Genomic DNA, 22,838 nt, shown 5'->3' with positions numbered 1-22,838 from the left:
ATTTTACTGATTTTTTTTTTGTATTTTGTTGAATAAAATACATGATTTTTCATTTTGAAGTAAAGTTTTGGGAGTTATTTTACTGTACTAAATTATTTATATTTATCTCATAGTTTGGGGTTGATTTTATCGTGAAAATCACATTTTTCACGGTAAAAAAAATTATATTATTCATGAATATCTTTTTTTTTTTTTCATCTTCTTAATATTTAAACCATATCTATTGATAAAACATTCATTCCCCACAACTCCTTTAACTATTGGTAATTTTTAGGGATATTTTTGTGACAAAAACTTAAAAATGAGTATTTGAAAGAATTGCACATTAAATATTCATAAATTTCAAAAATAAATGAAAATAAATTAACATTTTTGTACTTACAATATTTTCATATTTCATTTAAGTGAAGCTAAATAAGTAAACTTTACAAAACTTTTTTTTTTAATATCAAGTTAAACTTAGAGAAAAAGAAACAAGTAAGAACGGTAATTTGACATAAAATCAAAGAATTTTTTTAACAAATTCATTTTGAAAACAAAAACTTAAAAAACATAAAAAAAATTTTTAAGAATTTAGTTATGCACCATGTGCAACAAGTTTACACATCATCACCAGTTTTTCAAAAGTTGACTATGCAAAAATATCAATTTAATCCTAACTAAATCCAAAAATAATTCATTTCTAACTAAATTTTCCTTCAGTCTCTTTCTTATTCTTGAAACCAATGAAAACATTTTCTATAACCATAATCAAAATTAATATTCATATTGGTCACAGTCTCTAGCGAGGCTTGCCCCATAATCTCTACCATATATTCCTCTCCTCTAATCTCTCTAGTTTAATAACTTTTGGTTTCATGTTCTCAAAATTACTCACATCTTCTATTCTGCTGACAATATCGCAAGATTGTAGAAAGAAAATTAGTATGTGGAGGAAGAGGAGGGTTTTGGAATCAGTGGAAGTGATGAAGATGTAGAATGAAAGGAAGAGGAGGTTGAGGGAATGGTGATGGTGGAGGCGGAGAGGTAGGATGAACCAATGGCAGAGGTAGAAAAAACTTTTAGGAGTGTCAATTTAAAAACTATGATATATCATAAGAGTCATTTACCTAAGATATACAAGATTTACCTAATTTTTTAAAAATTATACGAGTAAATTTTCTTTTTACAAAACATTCACCTCGGTCAATTGACCCACTTCCCAATACGATGGCTCTACCACTGGGATGCACCATATTCCCAATGATGGATGAAGTGAAGGCATACTAGATTGAAGAAAGAGTTAAAAGGGATGTGTGTTAACCTGTAAAGACAGTGGATGAACAAGAAGTGTAGCTTCTTGTTTAACAAGAGTTGGTAGATATTTCATTACAAAAATTGACAAAAAAAAAATAAGGCAAGAGATTGTAAAGAAGAGACGATGGAGGAGAAAACGATTGAGTTTGGGCTATGGAAGCTGAGAATCATGGCAAAAAAAATAAACATCCAAGATTGAAAATCTCAAAACGAGACTGAATGACTTTAAGTAATTACTAGATTAAAGAGAATCAAATTCCATCTACGAAGCATCCTCCTCACTACGCCCTTCCAAAAAAAATCATAAACATAATCCACAAGTCATAATTCATCCAAGTCTCTTCCATTCATGTTTCACTCATCCATGATGTACCTGGAAAAGATGACATAGGAGGCAGTGATTGAGTTTGGGCATGATCTTGTTGTGGTTGGACAAGCAAGAAATCATGGAAGCTGAGAATCATGGCGAGAACTAAAACATCCAAGATTGAAAATCACTAAACAAAATTGAAAAAACCCTCATGAATCACTAGATTGGCGAAGAAACTCGATTCATATGAAAAACAGTAACCCAATCCAGAAAACACCATCTATGTTACATGCATCCAATTATTGCCATAAACACACAATCCACACATCCATCCACACACGCCAATCCACACAAATGCATTATGTCAAAGCCATCCACACAACAAAATGTATACAATTAAACTTTAATCCAAAAATTTGATCAATGAATTATTAAAATATATGAAAATAATTGTTAAACAATATAAAATAAAAATTTAATTTAATTTTTCATATCAATCACATTTATTTTATGCAATCGTTCGTTCGTCGTTTGTCGTTCATATGGACGCAGAGCTACCAGTTTGGTTTATAAAATGTTCATGAGCCTGTTTATAGTGATGACAAAAAAACAATTAAAATATAAGAGGTGAGATAAATAATAATAATAATAACATAAAATACAAGAAACAAATTTAACTAAAACTACTAGGGGGCGACTGGTTTTCCCGCTACCACCCCAAACGCAGCTTTTGCGGTTAGTAGCGGTTGTCGGCGGTTTGCAACAATCATTCAAATCGCTCTAAACCGCTTCAAACTGCTCCGAATCTCATAAATTCAAAAGCTGGCTCCAACTAGCGTTTGCGGTTGCGGACGGTTGCGGAAGGGTAAATTTTTTTTTTTTTTTTAAAACAGTATATATACAAAAGTAAAAATATTTAATAAAAAGTTTAAAATTAAAATTATGAAAATATTAAAATATATCTATTATATTTTAATTAATATTATAAAAATTTTATAATAAAAATAATTTCAATAAATTTTCAAAAATTAAAATTATTAATTTCTAAATATAAATTTTATATTTATTATAATTTTATAATTTTTGATATTTTTATAATTATATTAAATGTAAATATTGTTAATTTATTATTTGACTGTTATCGTATTTGGTAGTTAACCAGTCATAAGTCACCCGCAAACGCACCAATTTTTAACCGCAGTACCAGTCGTACAAATCTATTAAAACCGCTAGAAACCTCAACCACCCGCATCCACAAACTCCTGCAACCGCAACCGCTGCGTTTGAACCAGTCGGGCCCTTAGTCAATTGCAACATGTTTTTCTTTCATCCAAGGGTATTTTATAAAGAAATTTAGTGACTATAGGTTTAAAGTGCCTATGTTTTTATTGAGAGGTAACAGATTGGTAAAGAGTTGAGTAAATTAGAGTAAATAAAAATGTGAAGAACGTATGAAGTTAAAAAGGTGTGATGGTAGATTTAAAGAGAAAAAAAATATAGAGTCACATCAGTTATTCTAACAAAATCTATATTATAATGAGCCAGTTGAGGCACTCCTGTGCCACCACGTCATCACCTGTGTGGGCCCCACCTTTAATTTTTTTTTCTCTCTCGAGTGGGCTTCGTTGGTTGAACTGTGGGCTTGCTGGGCTTTGAGGAAATTCCTGAGGTGCTGGGTGTGTTCGTCGGGAGTCGCTAGGGTTGCTGTCTTCCTCTAGATCTTTCAATCGAGGGCTCTTCCTCTTTCCCTTTTGTTATTACTCCATCAATTATGAACCGATCTTTTATGTTGTCGCGATTCCTCTTCCTGTAATGTATTCTTTCCGTTCCTATATATCAAGATCGTCTGCGGTGAGGTATCTTTACTCTCTACGACTTTCATCTCATCTCATCTCATCTATTTCTCTTCATTTTCGTTTCGTAACTTCTTCCCGGAAATGGCTTCGTCAGGTGCTCCCGTTGCTAACGCCGCCGCCCGTAACACCGCCATCCCTAACCTCGCCGGCCCGGGGGCCCTACTCTACGTTCGACACTCTCCGCCTTGGTAGATCCGCTCAGACCATTGTTGCTCGCCTCATCCGGTTATGGGATTCTCGGAACATCCACAAGAATGGGGAGTTTATGGGAATAACTATTCTCCTCCTCGATGAACAGGTGTTGATTGTCTGAAACTTATTTTTTAGAAATTTAAAATATTGCTAATCTTATTTGTTTTTAACATATGAACACGTCTCTTCGTCTTTTAAAGTGTTGACTGAGTAAATTATTATCTCTGCTTACAGGACTCGGTGATTCATGGTTTCATCCCCGCTAACCGAGCCAGCCAGTTCCGGTCGTGTTTGAAAGCCGGTTCGATTGTGAGATTGGATGGTTTTGAAGTTGCTCGAATCCCTCACATGTACAAGATCACCGAACATCAGTTCGTGATCCGCTTCATACCGTCAACGCGTATTGTTGAAGTCTTGGCTAACGCTCCTGTGATCAGGTCCGACAAGTTCCTGGTCCGGTGTATTGATCATCTTCAAGTGCTTGCTAACACTAATCTTGAGCTTCCAGGTTTCGTCTCTTTCTCATTGCATATATATATTGCCATCGTTGTAGTATGTTATAAAAAGTTTTCCTCTTGCAGATGTTGTTGGTGAAATACGTTCCGTTCAGGGGTCTGATCTCCAAAACGACACAGCTACTACCCGAATGGTGGTCCGCTTACTTATCGAACCGTGAGTTGTTTCAAATTTTTTGTAGTGGTCTCAAGTTGTGTAGCATGTTTGTATGGAAGTATATGATCCCCAATAACATATTCGTGTTGTTTGCACCACAGGACTGTGACCGTAAACGTTTCTTTGTGGGATGAGGCTGCATCAGCCTTTAGGGGCCGCTTGAGAGATGGAGACAAATCCCAGTCCGTGATGCTGTTGACCTCGGTCAATCCTAAGCTGTTTGGAGGTAAGGACCATGCGCTTTCTTATTCAGTTGGGAGTTTACCTTCATGCAATTTTAGCTAACAAGTGATTTTTGATAATCAGGTAACCTGTATTTAAACTCCACACAAGGAACTAGGTTCTACTTCGACACTACCCTCCCTGAAATAGCAGAGTTTGTCAGCAGGTAACAAGATACTACTGATGCAATAACATGATTTTCCTGTGTTTTAATTGTGCGAGCATATTGTATGCAGAGTTGGAGCTACATCAGCTCAAGTGTATTCCTGCGTTGACACCCTCGAAGGAATCAAAAAGAAGGAGCTTGTCTCGATTAAGGATCTTAACAGCTTCATCTCCAATTCCAATGAGCAGGTTCTTGTCTGACTTTTTCTACACCAATATAGTTTAGTTAGTTTAGAAGTTTCCATTTCCTAAAGTACTACGATTTGGCAGACCCAAGAAGCTGATTTCCTCTGCAAGGCCCGTATTGTTTGTGTCATCCCGGAAAATGGGTGGTCTTTTGTTTCATGCACTGGCTGCCACAAAAAATAGGAGAGACTTGGAACTTCGCTGAACTGTACCAGATGTGTATCTTCAGACGTGACTGGTGTGGTCAGGTGAGTTTATTTAATTTTTAGCATTTTCTAGAATATACCCATGTAGTTACTGACTGATAATTCCATCGTTCAAACAAAGGTTCCGTGTTGAGCTTGCTGTTGATGATGGCAATGACAGCGCAACTTTTGTTGTCTTCTTTACTCACATAAACATTTACATTTATATCATGCTAGGTTATATATGTTATATTCCTCAACCATTGAAGCGTTGTTCTCAATTTGATGCAGGTTTCAGACGGTGGAGAGGAGTATCTGCCCAGCTGTCTTGAGGAGCTAGAAGGGAAGGAATTTGTGTTCCAGATCCGTGTCACACCTTTCAACTTCACTCCCAACTACCGTACATTCACAGTCTCCACCATCACTGATGAAGATAGCACCATTGCGACTCAGCTGAAGGTATTCTAATTCTACATGTCAGTTGATTGACTAATTGTATCCGTTTTTAAAACAGCACGTTCATGTAACTCAGGCACACAGTGAGGGCATTATTCCAAGCGGTTCTGGTGACGTAGGATTAAGCGCTTCGTCCTCGGGTCCGTCTGTTTTGGAAGTCAAGCACGGTGAGAAGTGTTCTTCAGCGGCCCCTCCTGAGAATGCAGACACTCTGAAGAAACGCAAGCGTAGCCGTGAGTAACTCGCAGAATGATCACCTACCGGCCCGTCTCCAGTCTTTTATATGCTTTTTAAAAAAAACTTCTACTATCTATGTTTTCAATCTAAACTTTGGGTTTTTTCCTTTTATCTTCTTCCTATCTACGTATGTCTCTCTATGTTTTATTATCAATGAATCTTCGACGGGCTTAAGTTGATTCCAAATTAGCGAGTCTCTATGTTTTATTATTACTGAGTTGAATCCAAATTTGCGAGTCATGTGTTTATTAGAATAAGTTTAATGCCAGTTTTTTCTTATAAATACCAGTCATCAACCGGAGTATAATGCTTAGAACGAGAACATTGAATAGTTGGGAGGTTGAGCATGACTAAAACATTTGAAACTAATCTATTGGAAGTATGTAGTTATCTAGGCTAATTAAGTAAAAACACCCAATTGGTAACAAAGGTCTACACATGGGATCTAACATAGATTACGACTAATGTTGCTTTACAGATACGTTACATGAAAATATATATTTATTCCTATCATAAACATCCAATATCTATATTCCTTCCAGCAATAAACCAGCCCTCGAATAGCATGGCCAAATTCAGACTCCTTGGGGACAGTCGGATTTATATATTCAATGTAGTGCATTAATAAAATAAAAAATCAAATAATAAAGTGACCGGATTGGAGTTTAAAATCAAACTGCAATCAAGACAAAAGGTAAGCTTGATCAGTTTTTTAGATGCATATCTGTTTGGAATTTTTCAAAAAGACATAATACTTTGAACACTCCATACAGCTAATAGTTTAAAACATAAATTCGGATTAAAAAAAAAACAGGACCGTTTAATACATTGTGGGTAGGCATGTCCAATACGGTAAAACCGAACGGTACAAAACCGAACTGAAATAGAAAATATGTATAGTTTTGGTATGTACCATATAAATCGAATATATATAATTTTATAAAAACCGTATGATTTGGATTTGGTTTGGTTTGGTTTATAACCGATTAAACCGAATAACCCGAACAAAACCGATCAAAAATAGCAACATGTTAATATGTCCATATTTTATATCGTCAAATAAAATTCTATTTGTTATATAAGTTATTCTTTCATTACACTGGTGATATCATATTTTTATTAGTAATACAAAATTCTAATTTAAAACATACTTAAAATACAATTAAAAGACTGTCATGGTTCTTATTTCTTAGTCTTCTTCTTTTAATATTTTTGCTTTCTTTCACCATTGATTTGATGGATCATAACTCGAAAAAAACTTCCCAACTTTTTCCTTATTTATAAACAAACAGTTTCATTTGAAGAACCATTACTTTGATGAACACCAAAACATTAAAGAGTGGAAAAAACTTTTCTTCCATACTTTTCTCTGTTTTTTTTAACAAATTTCGATCATTGAATTTAATTATAGATTTAATTATTTAATCTGAAAGTAAAAGCGTTTTCATTTTATTTTATTTTGGTATAAAAATGAATAAACCGAAAACAGACTGTATATAAACCAAACTAAACCAAAGTTAATATCGATTTAGAATGACAATTATATTTTATAACCGAAATACCGAAAAACCGAATCGAAACCAAAAAATGACAACATCTGAAGTACCAAGTACACAACGCATTACAACAAACCCAGCAGCCAACATCCCGTGAACCAAACTACATAAACCATACCACAAGTAACCGACCCCGCGCTTGCGCGGGGTATATGACCCTAGTATAGAATAAAACTAGAGTGTTTTTTCTTCTTCTGAATAGTAAATATAGTAACTAAAAAATTGAGCACAGTGAATTTGTAGTCATCTAAAAATATTACTTTTTTCTCTCTAGATCCTCTACCATCTCTCTATCCTCCGTCTTCTAAATCTGGTTTCTTCAATCACCGACTCTAGCTGCTTCCACAGAGCCGGAGTCGGGTTTAGTTTTTTCTTTATATTAATTTCTCTGGTGTGTTTAATCGATGGCTTTGCATGTCGATTTGGAGGTCAAAAGCTAAAATCCAGATCTATTCAAAATCTGTCGGGTTTTAGGTTTGTTTCAAGGTTAGGGGTTCCGGATTTGATAGATCAATGGTGTGGTGTTGTGTCTCCTAAGCTGCATGCTCCTTCTCTTCTGTGTTGGTATCTTTGGCTACGCTCCGTCTCGATCCGTAATCCGTCTGATTTTGGATGGTGTGTTGAGATTCGCTCCATGTCCTTTCTCTAGAGGTATGATCGCGTCCTCGCGTTTCACCTGCTTCTCTTGACGTTTTATGGTTGTCAATCGATTCAACCTCGCCGTCTCCATAAGATGAGTTGGAAACTAAAAGATGAGTTGGAGACTCTTATTCATTACAGAGATTTGAAGCAAAGGTTTTGTGCTTTAAATGCTATGCTTATTCACTATGGGAAGTCTCTTGTTGGTTCTCTTTTAACAAAGATTTGCATGGAGTTTTGGTGTCTTGGTGCTTGGAGCATTCTTCTACTTTCCACTTTTGTTGTGGCCCTTTAATCTTGTTTTGGTTTTAATCTCTAAATTTTCATGTTTTATGTTCATGTGTATAACAAAAATGTATCTCTATGTTAGGGCCTTGTCTTCGGAGAATCTATTTCTGCCGGTTCTGTCTCTGGGTTGTTTCTGGCTTTGGTTTATGTTCTACTAGAGGCGTGTCTACGCTTCACGCAGAATATTATTTCATTATTGTTAAGTATGATATTTTGGATAATCTAATTATGTGATTTTATTTACTTATTAAGAGAATTATTTGGTGTTTTTATTGTTTTATGTAATAGTAGGTGATAGGTTAATATATATTATGTGTTTCTTTTTCTCAATAATGTGTTGTTGTGTGCATAATATTAAGTATTAGTGGTGAAGTGAGTCTCTGATGATATGGAATTTCAATAACTTTCTTTTATGAATTTGTTTATTTTAAGATTAGCAGTTTCAATTTCAAAATTGTATTTCAAAATGGAGTTTTGGTGTCTTGCTGCTTGGAGCATTCTTCTACTTTCCACTTTTGTTGTGGCCCTTTAATCTTGTTTTGGTTTTAATCTCTAAATTTTCATGTTTTATGTTCATGTGTATAACAAAAATGTCTCTCTATGTTAGGGCCTTGTCTTCGGAGAATCTATTTCTGCCGGTTCTGTCTCTGGGTTGTTTCTGGCTTTGGTTTATGTTCTACTAGAGGCGTGTCTACGCTTCACGCAGAATATTATTTCATTATTGTTAAGTATGATATTTTGGATAATCTAATTATGTGATTTTCTTTACTTATTAAGAGAATTATTTGGTGTTTTTATTGTTTTATGTAATAGTAGGTGATAGGTTAATATATTATGTGTTTCTTTTTCTCAATAATGTGTTGTTGTGTGCATAATATTAAGTGTTAGTGGTGAAGTGAGTCTCTGATGATATTGAATTTCAATAATTTTCTTTTATGAATTTGTTGATTTTAAGATTAGCAGTTTCGATTTCAAAATTGTATTCTTTTTTTTTATATATATTGGAACATTATTATTTTAAGATGTTTTGTGCCCTCTCCTCATATTTTGACTATGAGCCGTCACCATCTATGTATTTTGTTTATCTTTCCGGTGTACGGTGCTTCTCACCATCACCAAAAAAATACCCACCTTCGTGCTCTTGTTCTTTCTCGCCTTCTTCTCCTGTGAGATTATCTGATATTTGTTGTAAATCTGGTTTATGAGTTTCCATTTATGCAGTTGTTTCTTAAGTTTTGTAAGCTGTTCTGGTCAATATTGGCACTCCTCTTCTTCTTTATATTTTGGCTTATGTTAGGAGCTGCATCCCCTTGGGTTGGGACAAAGTTTAGTCATCTTTGATGTTGTCTTCCCGGCATTGGTTTGCCGTCAATATTCCCTGCTCGTCTTGATTTCCAAGATCTGGTTTTTGGTGATCTGGCATATATGCTCTCTTTCATAGCTTGAGGATGGTTCCATGATTTACTGATTTTTTTCCGTCTCCCCTTCCTTTTCTGTCTCTCGTCTCGTTGCAGCTTTCATCACTGCTCGCATCTCTGGTGGCTCTCCCTTTTGCTATGTTTGCCAATCCATGTTTGGATAGTGATTTCCTATGTGTATGCTCCATTGGCTTAGACGGTTGTTTCTGGTGTTAAGCTTAGGCTCTGGTTTCTCGGTGCTTACCTTCCGTTCTCCCTCTCTCAGTTTGTTTCTCTTGTTCTCCTCCTTTCCTTGGTATAGGTGTGTGAAGTTAGTCTCTTAGAGTTTTGGTCCCTTATATTCAGAGCTTTGTGGTGCTTTGTTGGCAGAGACACATTGTATATGCTTATTTGGTTTAGGCATGTGTCTTTCTACTTCGTGGTGACTTTAGCCTTCTGGTGATTATTCTTTCTTTGGCATGCTTTCTTGGTTCTTTACGTTAGTGTTTGATCGCATTCCATTGTGTTCGGGGATTGTTTTGTCTCAGATTTTATCTTTCTACCATTTTCTAACCTCTGTTTGTTCTGACCAAGATACTCTATGGCAAGGTTAGGTATAAGTTAGTTTTTGTTTTTGATCTCCTTTCAGCTTTGGACTTTTATTAAGTTAGCGTTATTATGGCATTTTCAGTTTTTTTTTTGTGATTGTGGATGTTTTAGGTTTAGATTATGTGTCTGTTCTAGTTTCTTCTTCTTAATTTACTTATTTTATAATTTTTAATAGTAAAATAAAAATATAATTTGTAAATAAAATATTATAAAATAGTTAAAAATAATAAAATAATAAAATTTTATTTTATTTTTAGTTGTGAATAAGTTAAATATTTATAATATATTTATATTATTTTATGTATTTCTTTATTCAACTTGTATTTTAATGATCAATAAAATAAATTATTAGACTTTATGTGATGGAGTTAGTTGTAGTAATCTAAAAAAAGAAGGATCTAGAATGTAAAAAAAAGAAAAATATGAGGACACATGTATCAAACCCCTCTTCTACATGTCAAAAGAAAGAAATTTTTTACTTTTTATATATAGATAGATGTTTTTCTTTCGCTATAAATCTCATGTTTAATACAATCATCCTTTAGTGTTAAAAAAAAGAGTAATTACCAAATTATAATATTCTATCTGATTGGTAAAATTCTAGCTAAATTGAGAGTAATTTTAAATCTGAAATAAAATATACTCTAAAACATATAATCAGCCGCAGCTAATGTGTATGATAATGTAATGCACTTATGATTAAAACTACTATTTCAAAAAGAATTCATATATATATATATATATATATATATATATATATATATACTACACCTTGTCCTTATTAAACTCACATGTCTGACGACCAAAAGAAAAAAAAAATGATAAAATCACATGTCTCCACAACACACAAACAACATATGTCATTTCGTGAAAACATTATTATACAAAGTAATTCAATATGAAATTATAGAAATAAAGATTGGAGACGCGTAGAGAGATTTGATTAAGTTCACGAAAAAGCGGTAGAAAAGAAGAGCGGTTTTGGCTTTGCTTGTGATCTCTGAAAGTTATCTACTATTTAATGGTTCAAAATAGAGAGAGGTGATACACGTGTGTTTTCACGGTTCTCCCTTTTTCTTTATCTGTGGCTCCTCTCGCTCTCTTACGTTTGCAGATAAAGGAAAAAAAGTATATCGTCTTTATTAGAAAAACAAGATATGGTTTGGAAAATTCAATAATCATTCATTTGACTAGGTGTTTAATTCGATTGAACTTGTAAAGAGCTCTAGATCCCCATTTCGAATTTGACTTTCAAACAGAAAACACTTTTAAGCCAAAAATTTATATTTGAAAAAAGAATAGATCTCCAATTCAAAAATTCACCATGGAAACTGTGATAACCATAATCCATTATTCTTTTGCTTCTTACTAGTATATACAATGAAAACACACAAAATCCAAGCTCTGGTATTTATTTCTTGGTTAATGGACTAATTAGCCAATAAGTAGATTAGTTAGAGGAAAAAATAATACAATGTATCTCATCTTTCAAAATTAATATAAAAAAATACACAATAATTTTAAGGATTTACTACGTAGTTGAACGACAATATTTTCAATTATTCTGTGAAGATAACCTGAATTATATATACAATGATTCATTAGTTACTCTATACAAACATGTGTGTGTGTGGGGGGGGGGGGGGGGGGGGGGTGGGTTAATTATACAAACGAATTATTAAGAATGTACTGATAATTTAATAACTTTGATGCCCCTTGCTAAACCTATTTATGTACACAAATGCCTCTCTCTCTCTCTCTCTCTCTCTCTCTCTCTCTCTATATATATATATATATATATATATATCATTAGTTACTGCATACTGCATATATATGCGTATGTTTATATATATATGGGAGTTTAGTAGTAGTTGCTCATTTGTGACTTCTGAATACATTTATCTCTTGTGTATCTTTTGCTACTTTAGCATGTCTTTTATATAAATCTATCGCAAACCCTAGTAACTCGTACAAGGTCAGCCCTCTTCTATTTCATCAAACCCAATAGTAAACAAGTTTGGAATTTTGGTGTTAATCACTTATTCTTTTCGTAATTCAGACATAGGTTTGGTCTTAACAAGGTTTTTTTCCTTTTTTATTGTTCAACGTGTGGTGTTTTTCATGTATATGTTTTGATCAACTGACTCTGAAGCTCATGGATCGTTGTCGTTAGGTCGTGTTGGAGTCAAGAAGCTAAACCGTAACTAGCCTTAAGAGTTCAGACGTTTATAATCAAGTGCGAATGGCAATGGATAAAGATTACTCGGTACGTACCTATATCTTAATCATTGATTTCTTCTCCAACATATATAAACATAATAAATATGTATATATTTGTATATGAGTAAGTTTATGTTAATTTCGATATCAATTTGATTCTCCGGTTTCTTTCAGGAACCCAATTTCTTAGGTGAATCCTCAGGCGGCAAGGATGATACCAGCGCTGGTATGATAGACTACATGTTCAACAGAAACCTTCAGCAAGAAAAGCAATCGATGCCGGAACAGCATCAACTGTCCCCTTCTCGATTCGGAGCAACGCCAACTTTTGATAAAATGAGCTTTGCAGACGTGATGCAGTTTGCGGACTTCGGTCCGAAACTGGCGTTGAGCCAGACCAGAAATGAAGACGATCAAGAAACCGAGCCGGGGATGGACCCGGTTTATTTCTTAAAGTTCCCAGTCTTGAACGATAAGATAGAGGATCATAACCAAACTCATCATCTCATGTCTCAAGAAGGAGGTGAGTGTGAAGGTAACATAGGGAACGTGTTTCTTGAAGAAAAGGAAAACCAAGAAGATGAAAACGATAACAACTCCGTGCAGCTCCGTTTTATTGGAGGAGAAGAAGAAGAAGATAGAGATAACAAAAATGTTACCACAAAGGAGGTAAAGAGCAAGAGGAAGAGAGCTAGAACAAGCAAAACCAGCGAAGAAGTGGAAAGCCAAAGAATGACTCATATCGCGGTCGAGAGGAACCGTAGGAAGCAAATGAACGAGCATCTTCGTGTACTCAGGTCTCTCATGCCTGGGTCCTACGTCCAAAGGGTATTATTCACATATATATTTATTTTATTTTTTTGGTAAAAAAAGTATTTTCACCTCTCTGCCGGGACCAGGGTGATTGCAGTGGCGCATCGCATACTGGTCATATATTTTTATTTTGTGATTGTGATTTTTTTTTTGCCAAGGTTTTTGTGATTGTGTTCATATAAATAACTATGAATGTCTCAAATTTTGTAAAACAATAATAAATAATGCATGCAATATAATAGGGAGATCAAGCGTCAATCATAGGAGGAGCAATAGAGTTTGTACGAGAGCTTGAGCAACTCCTACAATGTCTGGAATCACAGAAGCGTCGGAGAATCTTGGGAGAAACTGGTAATAGGCATCTTGGGGACATGACCACGACCACGACTACTTCTTCTCCCATAACTTCGGTTAATAATCCCCAGATTATTACCGGAAATGTAACCGATTCTGAGGGTGGAGGAGTACTTCGGGAGGAGACGGCAGAGAATAAGTCGTGTTTGGCTGATGTAGAGGTGAAGCTGCTAGGGTTTGACGCCATGATCAAGATACTTTCAAGAAGAAGACCAGGACAACTGATTAAGACTATAGCTGCTTTGGAGGATCTTCATCTCTCTATCCTTCACACTAACATCACTACCATGGAACAAACCGTCCTCTACTCCTTCAATGTCAAGGTAGGTTTCACTTACATATAAACTTTCTGATCGCGTATTTTAGCTATTAATCTATATAAATCAAATTAATAAGCCATAAAGAAAATAACAATAGTCTACTAACTAGAAAATATTCATATAAGACAAAATTACAATTATAGGCTATAGCATTAATTATGCTTAAGGTATATTTTCTGATTTTATTAAACAAATTTAGGGCAGTACAAAATTTAATGAAAGTGTTTTACAGCAGCACCTAGTTACAGGTTTTATCGACACACAAAACAAAACATCATAAAGGAGTCACAAACGAGCGGTGTATTATGGATTTGTATTGTTATAAAAAATATGTAGCAAAATGATAAAAGGCTAACATGAGGTGATGTACAACATGTGCAGATTACAAGTGAGACAAGGTTTACGGCAGAAGACATTGCAAGTTCGATCCAGGAGATATTTAGTTTTATTCATGCAAATACCACCATGTAATGAATTATATATCTCTCCTTTTATTTCGGTCAAAGGTACTTTTCACAAGTTTACGTTTGTGGCTTAAAAACAAAAGTTGATGATGAATCCATTTTAAACGTCTTTTTGTGTTGTTTATTTTCATTTTTACAGTACTCCAAACCGTCTTTTCCCTCAGGGATTTGTTTAGCATAGACGATATGATACAAGTTTAAAACTCTCTTTGGGGCAATTATCCAAAAGGCAAAAGAATTAAGAGCAACTCCAATGGTGTTACCCACCATTGGAATCCTTAGCTATATTATAATGTATATTTTTTCAATAGTTAAGGACTCTTATCATAATTATAGGTCCAATGGTGTTATCCAATATGGAATCCTTAGTGTTTTTTTTTTAATCTTAGAAATTTAAAATTTTAAAATTTGAAATTAAAAATTTTCATTTATTAGAAAAGAAAATGTAAACATACAAATATTTTGAATCAAATCAAATAAGTGTTTTATATTTTTTAAAAAACTATAAGCTAAAATTAGTGTTTTTTTTTACACTATAACTTTAAATTATGTTTTAATTTTTATCTATAAGTAAAAGTTTTGTATATAATTTCTCATTTTGTAAATAAATTATGTTTCTTACTTGTACAACTTTTGTTATCTTCTTAGCTTTATTTTGTTATGTTCTTACTTGTATAACATAAAAGAGAAGAGAATGAAGAGAAGCAAGATTGTAGTTAGCTAAACAGATTTAAACTTACAAGAGTAGAATAAAAAGATTAAACTTATAAGTGAGTTGATACTCGAGAAACACAAGAACTTGAGTCTAAACTGAAATGATCATACAAATATATTGTAGCAAGGAAAACAAGAGGATATAAGCTCTAAACAAGTCCGAGATACATAGCTAAAGAGACGCAAGCTAAAGAGACGCAAGACTACTTGACCATTCTCCTAATTCACCCGTGAGCTTGAAGCAATGTCACCTGCAGAACAAAACCAAACAAGCAAGTTAAACCAAAAGCAAAGAAAGAACAAGCAAGTTAAAGACGTCTCAAGCAAGGCAATGGAGAAGACTCACCACGCTTTCTGCTCAAGTGTTTGCTGAGTAGTTCAGAACACTCTTTACTTTCCGGACATACACACAACAATGGAGTAGTTTTCCCATCTCCAACCAGATTGAACAAAAATAAGTCTCATATGTTGCATCTGTTATCACGACAGAACTTTCCCCAGCCTCTTGTGATGTAATACATGCCGCCTGATTCGCTAAATCGCAAACTCGCAGTCCATGAATTTCCCTCTTTGTTCACTAGTATCATCTCTTGGCATTGTTTGTTCAAAGCAGTAGAACTCGTAGCTCGCTTAGGAAGATACTGCAAACACAGAATATGGTTTATACGTATGAAAATTGACTAACTAAATATGGTTTATACGTATGAAAATTGACTCACAAGTTTGTCTACTTTTAGATTTGAAGCAGTGACCTCAGCCAAAAACAGTAGTCGAATGAGAACGAAGACATTGCCCCTGTTCCTCCTGAAATAAAAGAAGCAAGTTTCCACGTCAAAACATCTCACAACAGGTAGGAACAAAACTATGAACTTTGATTGAAACTTACTAATCTCATTGTCATCAGCATCACCCGCGTCGGCTTCTTCCTTGAGGATGTGTATACTGAATCTCACAACAGCTAGGACCAAAAGGAGTGACATGAAACACCATGTCTCCTTCGAGTTTGAAGATGACAAGGTCACCGATTTGAAGGTCATGTGCTGTGGTGAAATCTTTCCAACCTCCGGTGAGTGTCCTGCCTTCTTGTATCACTTCCCAAGTTTGATCTGAAGCGTCCGATCTTAGTTTCCATGTTTTCTGGTTCGTCTTCCCTTCTATGTGCTTTGAGAAGAAGGCAAGTGGTATTGTCTGCAAGAAAAGGCAAAGTTAATCAAACAAGAAATACATCTAATCAAGAAACGAATGTAAACAAATAGAGAGAGTGAGGTTCTTACGACGCCACTATGGAAACCAGGAAGCAGAGGCTTAAAGAAATGAGGTTCATGTGGATTCGCCATTTGCAAACAAGAAACGAATGTAAACATTATCAACAATGAGTTTCCAAGCAGACGAAAACCCCAATTCGATTTTAAACCCAAAATCTATTTGATCCCCACAATCGATGCCATAAACACTGATGAAAGTGACATGCATCAACTCCAAATGCAAAAATAAAGAACTAAATGGTCCGGGAGAGGTTGAAAGGTTTTTTTTTCTGCTGACGTTTCTTATTTAAAAAAATAATAATTTTGATATCAAGAACCAAAACCATAAATCGATTGTGAACTCACACCAGAACCTCTCTAATCCAGTCGATAACAACAAAGAACCTTAGCGAAAATGCAAAAAAATCAAACCAATACGAAAACCCTAAATCGAAAAAAATCCCCAATCCGATTTCAAACCTTAGATTTTATAAAACATCTCAATCGAACCCTAAAACGTGATGAAATCAACATGCATAAACTCGAGAATGAAAAAAAAAATTAAGATCGAATTTTACCTTCATAGGTCGGGATCGCAATTCGCCTCTCTGTCGCCTCTCTATCGCCTCTCCTTCTGCTCTGCTTTTTTTTTTCGGGTTCGAGAGAAAATGAGAAAAGTGCACGCGTGTTTTTCCTCTCACCTAACGAGACACAACACAACAACGGACATATCACAGTCTGCCAGCACGATAAGAACTTCGAATTTTAATCCTTAATTAAGGATCATCCTTAACTTTTCCTTCTTCTTTTAATATTTCTTTAATCAAAAAGCATTAAGGATTTTTCCTAAGGATTGACTTAATAATACCGTTGCACATGCTCTAAGTGCATATGTAAAACAAATTTGGGGAAACAGGTTGATAACTGAAAACAAAGATACGACAAAAGAAAACGAAAGCTAAAACTGTTGGGTATTATTCATTTAGTAGCAAAAACTTTCGGGTTAGAGTAGGATGCCAATTTCCCGATTCCGGCTTCTACCTTCCGAGTCATATAATTTCATATGCCTCCAGATAAAAAGAAAATTTTCTAAAGAAAATATGAATATTCACAAATTTCAAGATATAGTCGAATCGCCTTAAACCTAAAAAAAATGAACCATCAACTACAGAAGAAAGACCATACGGTCATCATCAATAGAAAGGTATTCATGAGTCATATGACCCATATCCAGTGCCGGTCCTACAAAATTTAAGACCAGAAACAAATTAAAAAAATTGGCTGCTTTACTGGAGAATCAAACACTGGTTGGGGCAGGGAAGTTTGTTAGCCAAAGATTTTACCACTAGACCAAGAGAAACTTTTGAAAATATGTAGCCGAAAATATATTTATCATGAAGTGGCCGGAAGCCATTGCTTCCTTGGCTTGGCCCAAGGGCCGGCTCTGCCCATATCTCATGATACTATCAAGACAACTAATAACATAATATCCCATACTCATATGGAAGTAGACAAGAGGCGAGACTTTCTGTTTTATCAACAATTAGAGTAGGAGAAAATATATATTATGACAAGTTATCTCTTTCTTCCTATCATTCCGTAGAGCTTAGCACGAATTGCTTGTACAAAAATTATCCCTAACAGTTTGGCGCTAGAAAAAGATGCAGTTTTAACTATATGACAATGTGATAGGCAGAAGAGACATTACATGTTTTTAGCAAAAACTCGTAATCTAAACCACTTGGGGAAAAGACTAGATCCATAATCTCACACAGCTGGAAACCCATAACACTTCTCCAACGAAGGATAACACTGTGCTAAAAACAATAGGAAGAGTCAACGCCGTAACTGGTTACGAATTCCTACTGGTTTCGGGTCTCAAATACGAATCATACCTCTAAATTCTTTGGATTCACTGCTCCAGCCAGGAGCAGTCACTACCAATATCAATTGTTAATCCATTTCCGACAATTTGGCTGGCCCTAGATGCCACCAATTCATCCAGGTGCACAACTTCGTCTCGCAGGAAAAAAGATGTAAGGTCCTTAAGCAGAAGACAACACATTTCTTTCTGATATAAATTTTGACGAGTTCCGAAAGCAAGGGGAGCCAGAGGAAGGATTTTTTGGAATACTATAGGCATACCAAACCACCACTACAAGGTAACAGAAAACCACATTTAATTTCTTCATGGTTTATAGCATGTAGACAGTAGTTCAATCTTAAATCAGCTTAAAATCTGGGTGAAGAGAACACTTCTGAAGTACTCAATGAATCCCATCAAAATTGTTCAAGTTCCGCAATAACAACGATCATTGAGCAAATAAGTACATCTCATTGCATATGGGAGTTAATGAATTGCTGAAGAAAAGTTTCCTAACGAGTTCTTAACAAAAATACAAGAACTAACAAAAAAACAGGAGAGCACTACCCAAACACCATGTGAGTTGCAACTACTGATTTGGATCTTGCCATAAGCATTTTTTTCTCACCTAAGGAGTTGGACAAAATATTAAATCTGCATCAAGATGTGCTGCCCATTAATTCCTTCACTCCACTGAGAGAAAAACATACCATGAGAATACATGTTCCTACTATTAGTCACACCAGAAAGAAAGATTTTGATCTTATAGCAGTAAACTAAGGCTATCTCCGGCTATTCATGCAAAAGGGTTAAAGACTACAATCAGTTGTAAGCAGAAAGAAAGCCACAGTTGCAACAAAGAGAAACAATTAACAAGGGTCCATGGCTGCTCACCTTACGAGGAAAAAAGTTCCAACAACTCCATGGCTGCTCATCTTGCGAGGAAGAAAGCTTAATCAACTTCATGGCTGCTCATCTTGCGAGGAAGAAAGCTTAATCAACTTCATGGCTGCTCAAATTTTTTAAATGATTTTAAATTACAAAAATTAGGAAACTTTATATGTTATATTTAAAAAAAAATTTAAATGACTTTAAATTAAAAAAACGAGAAAGTTTTATATGTTATATTATTCTTATATGTTATATGTTATATTTTGAATTTTTAAAACGATTTTAAATTACAAAATGTAAGTTTTCCTTAAGTATAGACTAAAAGCGTTAAAATAACATGTATCAATTCGATGTTGATCTGAAACCTTTCAAAACCATATGGAAGATAAAAGTCAAAATAATTCAACCGTGGAAACAGTATTGTTCAATTTTTTCAAGAATGTGTTCGGTGGAAAAAAATGAGGTTTTTTATGTCATAATTTGTTTAATGTCCAATCCGATCAATCCATGATATATTAATTATAGTTTAGTTCCATAATTTTTAATAAAAATTGATCCGGTCCATCGGAAAGTAATTATATAAAAACAACAAAAAATATTATATATGTATAAATAAAATGATCAAATATATAAAAACAAATTTGATAATATATACAAATAAACTCAACATGCGCAAGACGCAGGTCTTATCCTAATATGTATTAATCATAATCATTATTTGTCATATATACATGTTAACAATATTAGGTAATTCTGTAATTTTTATTTTAGGAAAGAATTGAAAATATTATTTTGTACACTGGTAATCAGTTTGATAATTAGTTTAAGAAAAAATATAATACATATATTTATATGGATAAGTTTATTTTTCAAATGATTATAAGAATCATTCGAGTGATGACACGTAGCTACCAGGATTAATGTATAGGGATCTCAAACTTGAATAATAGATCACTGGTTCGATGTTAAAAAATCGTGAAGTTCTTTAAATGTAAGAACACGATTTGGGGAATTATGGATGTTACGGTTGTAGAAACCTTAACATATACAAATTACTATCCTATTTATCACTATTAAAATTTTCTCTGTAATAACTTTGAAATGAATGTATAGTGTGGACCACTAATTTTACAGTTACCACAATTACAAAGATTACTACTTCCTTTTTTCGTTTGTATATACGACTCTTTTCCTAATTTCCTGCCAATCCCATGTAATTTCTACTAAAGAAAATTCACTATTAATTTCCATAATTTGTTGACGAAAAAAAAGATCTCCATAATATTTGCAATCCTTTCCAAATGAATCCAAAGTCTCGACGACTAACTTTATTTTTACCCACTTTCCACAATCACCAAGATCACAACTTCCATGTTTGGTTTGCGACATCTCACACAAAAGCAAATCTGACCACCAAATCCGGAAACAAAGCTGAACTTGCCAGTTTCGTTTAAATTCTACTTTGATTCCGTACGTGATCAAAAGAAAACAGAAATAAATCTTGGCACAAATATTTATAAAATAATTAAAAGGCATTAATCTTACCGACTGGTTAAATATCCATTTCCTCCACTACTCTCATTTGTCTTCCCCCACTTAATCTCTTACGTTTTGATATATCCTCTAATGGGAACTCATCTACTTTTCATCGCTTTTGTCACTCTTTTTTGTTGTTTCTGTCTACCTCAGCTAATCGAAGCTAAACGATACGGAGTGTACCGCCAACAAGTGTTCGTGGATCAATCTGGCAATGGAAATTTCACGAAAATACAAAAAGCGATCGATTCGGTTCCAGCCAACAATCGTAATTGGTTCTTCATCAACGTTGCAGCCGGCCTTTACAAGTCAGTATAGTTACATTTAGTTGACTTGAAATGAAGGTTTTCATATATATATATATGAAATATGATTACTAACGTTTTTCTCTTATGCCTTAGGGAGAAAATAAAGATACCATATGATAAACCCTTCATTGTAATAGTGGGGGCTGGAAAGAGGAAAACTAGGGTTGAATGGGACGACCATTACTCAGTTGCACAAAGTCCTACTTTTGCTACTATCGCAGATAACACCGTCGTTAAGAGCCTCACTTTCGTGGTACTGTGGAGGTTTTGCGGTCTTTTTCTTCTGTTGATTTGATTCATTTTTTATTAGAACATGAAAAAGGGTTTTTATTTCTTTTTGTCTAGAATACGTATAATTTCCCGAATAATGGAAAAGTGAACAAGAACCCTAGGACTCCAGCGGTGGCGGCGTTGATCGACGGTGATAAGTGTGCTTTTTACTCGGTAGGGTTTGCCGGAATTCAAGATACCTTGTGGGATTCGGATGGTCGACACTTGTTTCACCGTTGCACTATCCAAGGCGCCGTTGATTTCATCTTTGGTAACGGCCAATCTATTTACAAGGTTTGTCACATTCTGACTCTTCACATAATTATATGTAGGATAATAATAATAGTCAAACTGTTTTCTTCAATAACTCTTTACTTTCTCTATGCCAATACAATGAGAAAAAAAATAATTTTAACATAATAATCCCCAAACAAATTATGGTCCGAGTTTAATGTGATTGGTCGTTTTCTAGAAATGTGTAATTCAAGTGCTAGGAGCGACACTAGAACCGGGGCTAGCTGGATACATAACGGCTCAAGGACGGACAAACCCGTACGACGCGAACGGGTTCGTGTTCATGGATAGTCTCGTTCACGGAACCGGGATGGCTTACTTGGGCAGACCGTGGCGTAGTTACGCTCGAGTGATCTTTTACAACACTAACTTGACCAATGTGGTTGTTCCCGAAGGTTGGGACGCATGGAACTTAGTGGGCCACGAATCACAGCTGACGTATGCAGAAGTTGGATGCTTTGGAAGTGGATCTAGTACGACGAGACGTGTGAGCTGGGTTAAGAAGCTGAATGGACCCATGGTTGAAAGTTTGAGTAGTCTCAACTTCATTAACAATGGTGGGTGGGTTCAAGATTTGCCCATTCGTATTTGATTGATCTCATTGCTTCTGTTTATCTTGTTTTTTTTTTCTTATTTATCCTTCCCAAGTTTTTAGTTTGACTACGTGGATTTGCGTTTATCAAGTTATGCATAAAGGTAAATAAAGGATGTGCAAAATTTACTATCGGTTATAAGGATTCGGTTTGCATATGAATACCCATATTAATTGCTTCATGCAAGTTTCATCTTTAACTTGTAACTGGTAAGACTTGTGCAGTACAGTATTAAGTTTCAGAGCGTTACCAAGAGAACTAGAGAAGCCCTCAAATACTCACCGACGGTGCCTACAGCTTCTCCGGAAGCATCACAAAAAATAACCTACAAATACAATTAACAAAAGATAAGATAACTTAAATTTTTCATATAATTAAAACCTGAATCCGAATAACCGAACCGAATCTAACCCGAAAAAGTAGTACCAAACCCGAATCAAAATTAATTAAATATCCAAACGGGTTCAAAAATTTTTAATTAAAAAAAAACGAAACCAAACTCGACCCAAATCGAAATATTTTGGGTACCCGAATGAATCCGAAATAGATTTGTATACTTAAATATATCCATTATTTTTAGATTTGATGTATATTAAAAAAAACTTTCAAAATATATAAGATACTTTTAAGTTATCCAAAATACTTAAAATATACTTCATCTGTTCCTAAATATAAGATGTTTAGGTA

General features: G+C 34.6%; 3 protein-coding genes and 1 pseudogene across 7 annotated transcripts; 3 read left to right on the top strand and 1 right to left on the bottom strand.

Annotated features, from left to right (window-relative positions):
• The first annotated feature begins 3,251 nt into the window (after positions 1 to 3,251).
• Positions 3,252 to 6,006, top strand: LOC125576485. 2 transcript variants are annotated; one of them, XM_048736674.1, is made up of 10 exons: positions 3,252 to 3,462; positions 3,557 to 3,760; positions 3,889 to 4,162; positions 4,236 to 4,326; positions 4,428 to 4,552; positions 4,633 to 4,714; positions 4,785 to 4,902; positions 4,984 to 5,147; positions 5,376 to 5,543; positions 5,617 to 6,006. In XM_048736674.1, the coding sequence occupies exons 2-8, from the start codon at positions 3,728 to 3,730 to the stop codon at positions 5,080 to 5,082; spliced, it is 822 nt and encodes a 273-aa protein (XP_048592631.1). In that variant the 5' UTR covers positions 3,252 to 3,462; positions 3,557 to 3,727; the 3' UTR covers positions 5,083 to 5,147; positions 5,376 to 5,543; positions 5,617 to 6,006. The 2 variants fall into 2 exon arrangements, with proteins under 2 accessions (XP_048592631.1, XP_048592633.1); XM_048736676.1 differs by having other exon boundaries at positions 3,274 to 3,462; positions 5,227 to 5,543.
• Positions 6,007 to 12,027: 6,021 nt separating this feature from the next.
• On the top strand, positions 12,028 to 14,679 carry LOC106434078 (transcription factor FAMA). 4 transcript variants are annotated; one of them, XM_048736663.1, is made up of 6 exons: positions 12,028 to 12,241; positions 12,440 to 12,532; positions 12,661 to 13,314; positions 13,542 to 13,976; positions 14,355 to 14,479; positions 14,577 to 14,679. In XM_048736663.1, exons 2-5 carry the CDS (start codon positions 12,509 to 12,511, stop codon positions 14,442 to 14,444), a joined length of 1,203 nt encoding a protein of 400 aa, XP_048592620.1. In that variant the 5' UTR covers positions 12,028 to 12,241; positions 12,440 to 12,508; the 3' UTR covers positions 14,445 to 14,479; positions 14,577 to 14,679. The 4 variants fall into 4 exon arrangements, with proteins under 4 accessions (XP_048592620.1, XP_048592616.1, XP_048592624.1 ...); XM_048736659.1 differs by lacking the exon at positions 14,577 to 14,679 and having other exon boundaries at positions 14,355 to 14,547; XM_048736667.1 differs by lacking the exon at positions 14,577 to 14,679 and having other exon boundaries at positions 12,240 to 12,347; positions 14,355 to 14,547.
• Positions 14,680 to 14,898: 219 nt separating this feature from the next.
• On the bottom strand, positions 14,899 to 16,488 carry LOC111199039 (annotated as a pseudogene).
• A 4,248-nt stretch (positions 16,489 to 20,736) lies between these two features.
• Positions 20,737 to 22,529, top strand: LOC106434072 (probable pectinesterase 29). The gene is made up of 4 exons (XM_013874906.3): positions 20,737 to 20,994; positions 21,088 to 21,247; positions 21,340 to 21,558; positions 21,737 to 22,529. The coding sequence occupies exons 1-4, from the start codon at positions 20,777 to 20,779 to the stop codon at positions 22,148 to 22,150; spliced, it is 1,011 nt and encodes a 336-aa protein (XP_013730360.2). The 5' UTR covers positions 20,737 to 20,776; the 3' UTR covers positions 22,151 to 22,529.
• The last annotated feature ends 309 nt before the right edge of the window (positions 22,530 to 22,838 follow it).

Source organism: Brassica napus, chromosome A1 (assembly GCF_020379485.1).
Source record: "Brassica napus cultivar Da-Ae chromosome A1, Da-Ae, whole genome shotgun sequence".
In the NCBI taxonomy this organism is placed as follows: domain Eukaryota; kingdom Viridiplantae; phylum Streptophyta; class Magnoliopsida; order Brassicales; family Brassicaceae; genus Brassica; species Brassica napus.
This window is presented reverse-complemented; position numbering and strand designations above follow the sequence as displayed.

Excerpts from the sequence above, each read along its gene's own strand:
- LOC106434072 (XM_013874906.3), top strand. The coding sequence starts at position 20,777 with ATGGGAACTCATCTACTTTTCATCGCTTTTGTCACTCTTTTTTGTTGT. Across the intron at positions 20,995-21,087 it reads GTTGCAGCCGGCCTTTACAA|GGAGAAAATAAAGATACCAT; the intron begins GTCAGTATAGTT and ends CTTATGCCTTAG. Across the intron at positions 21,248-21,339 it reads TTAAGAGCCTCACTTTCGTG|AATACGTATAATTTCCCGAA; the intron begins GTACTGTGGAGG and ends CTTTTTGTCTAG.
- LOC125576485 (XM_048736674.1), top strand. The coding sequence starts at position 3,728 with ATGGGAATAACTATTCTCCTCCTCGATGAACAG. Across the intron at positions 3,761-3,888 it reads TTCTCCTCCTCGATGAACAG|GACTCGGTGATTCATGGTTT; the intron begins GTGTTGATTGTC and ends CTCTGCTTACAG. Across the intron at positions 4,553-4,632 it reads CAATCCTAAGCTGTTTGGAG|GTAACCTGTATTTAAACTCC; the intron begins GTAAGGACCATG and ends TTTGATAATCAG.
- LOC106434078 (XM_048736663.1), top strand. The coding sequence starts at position 12,509 with ATGGCAATGGATAAAGATTACTCG. Across the intron at positions 13,315-13,541 it reads CTGGGTCCTACGTCCAAAGG|GGAGATCAAGCGTCAATCAT; the intron begins GTATTATTCACA and ends GCAATATAATAG. Across the intron at positions 13,977-14,354 it reads TCTACTCCTTCAATGTCAAG|ATTACAAGTGAGACAAGGTT; the intron begins GTAGGTTTCACT and ends CAACATGTGCAG.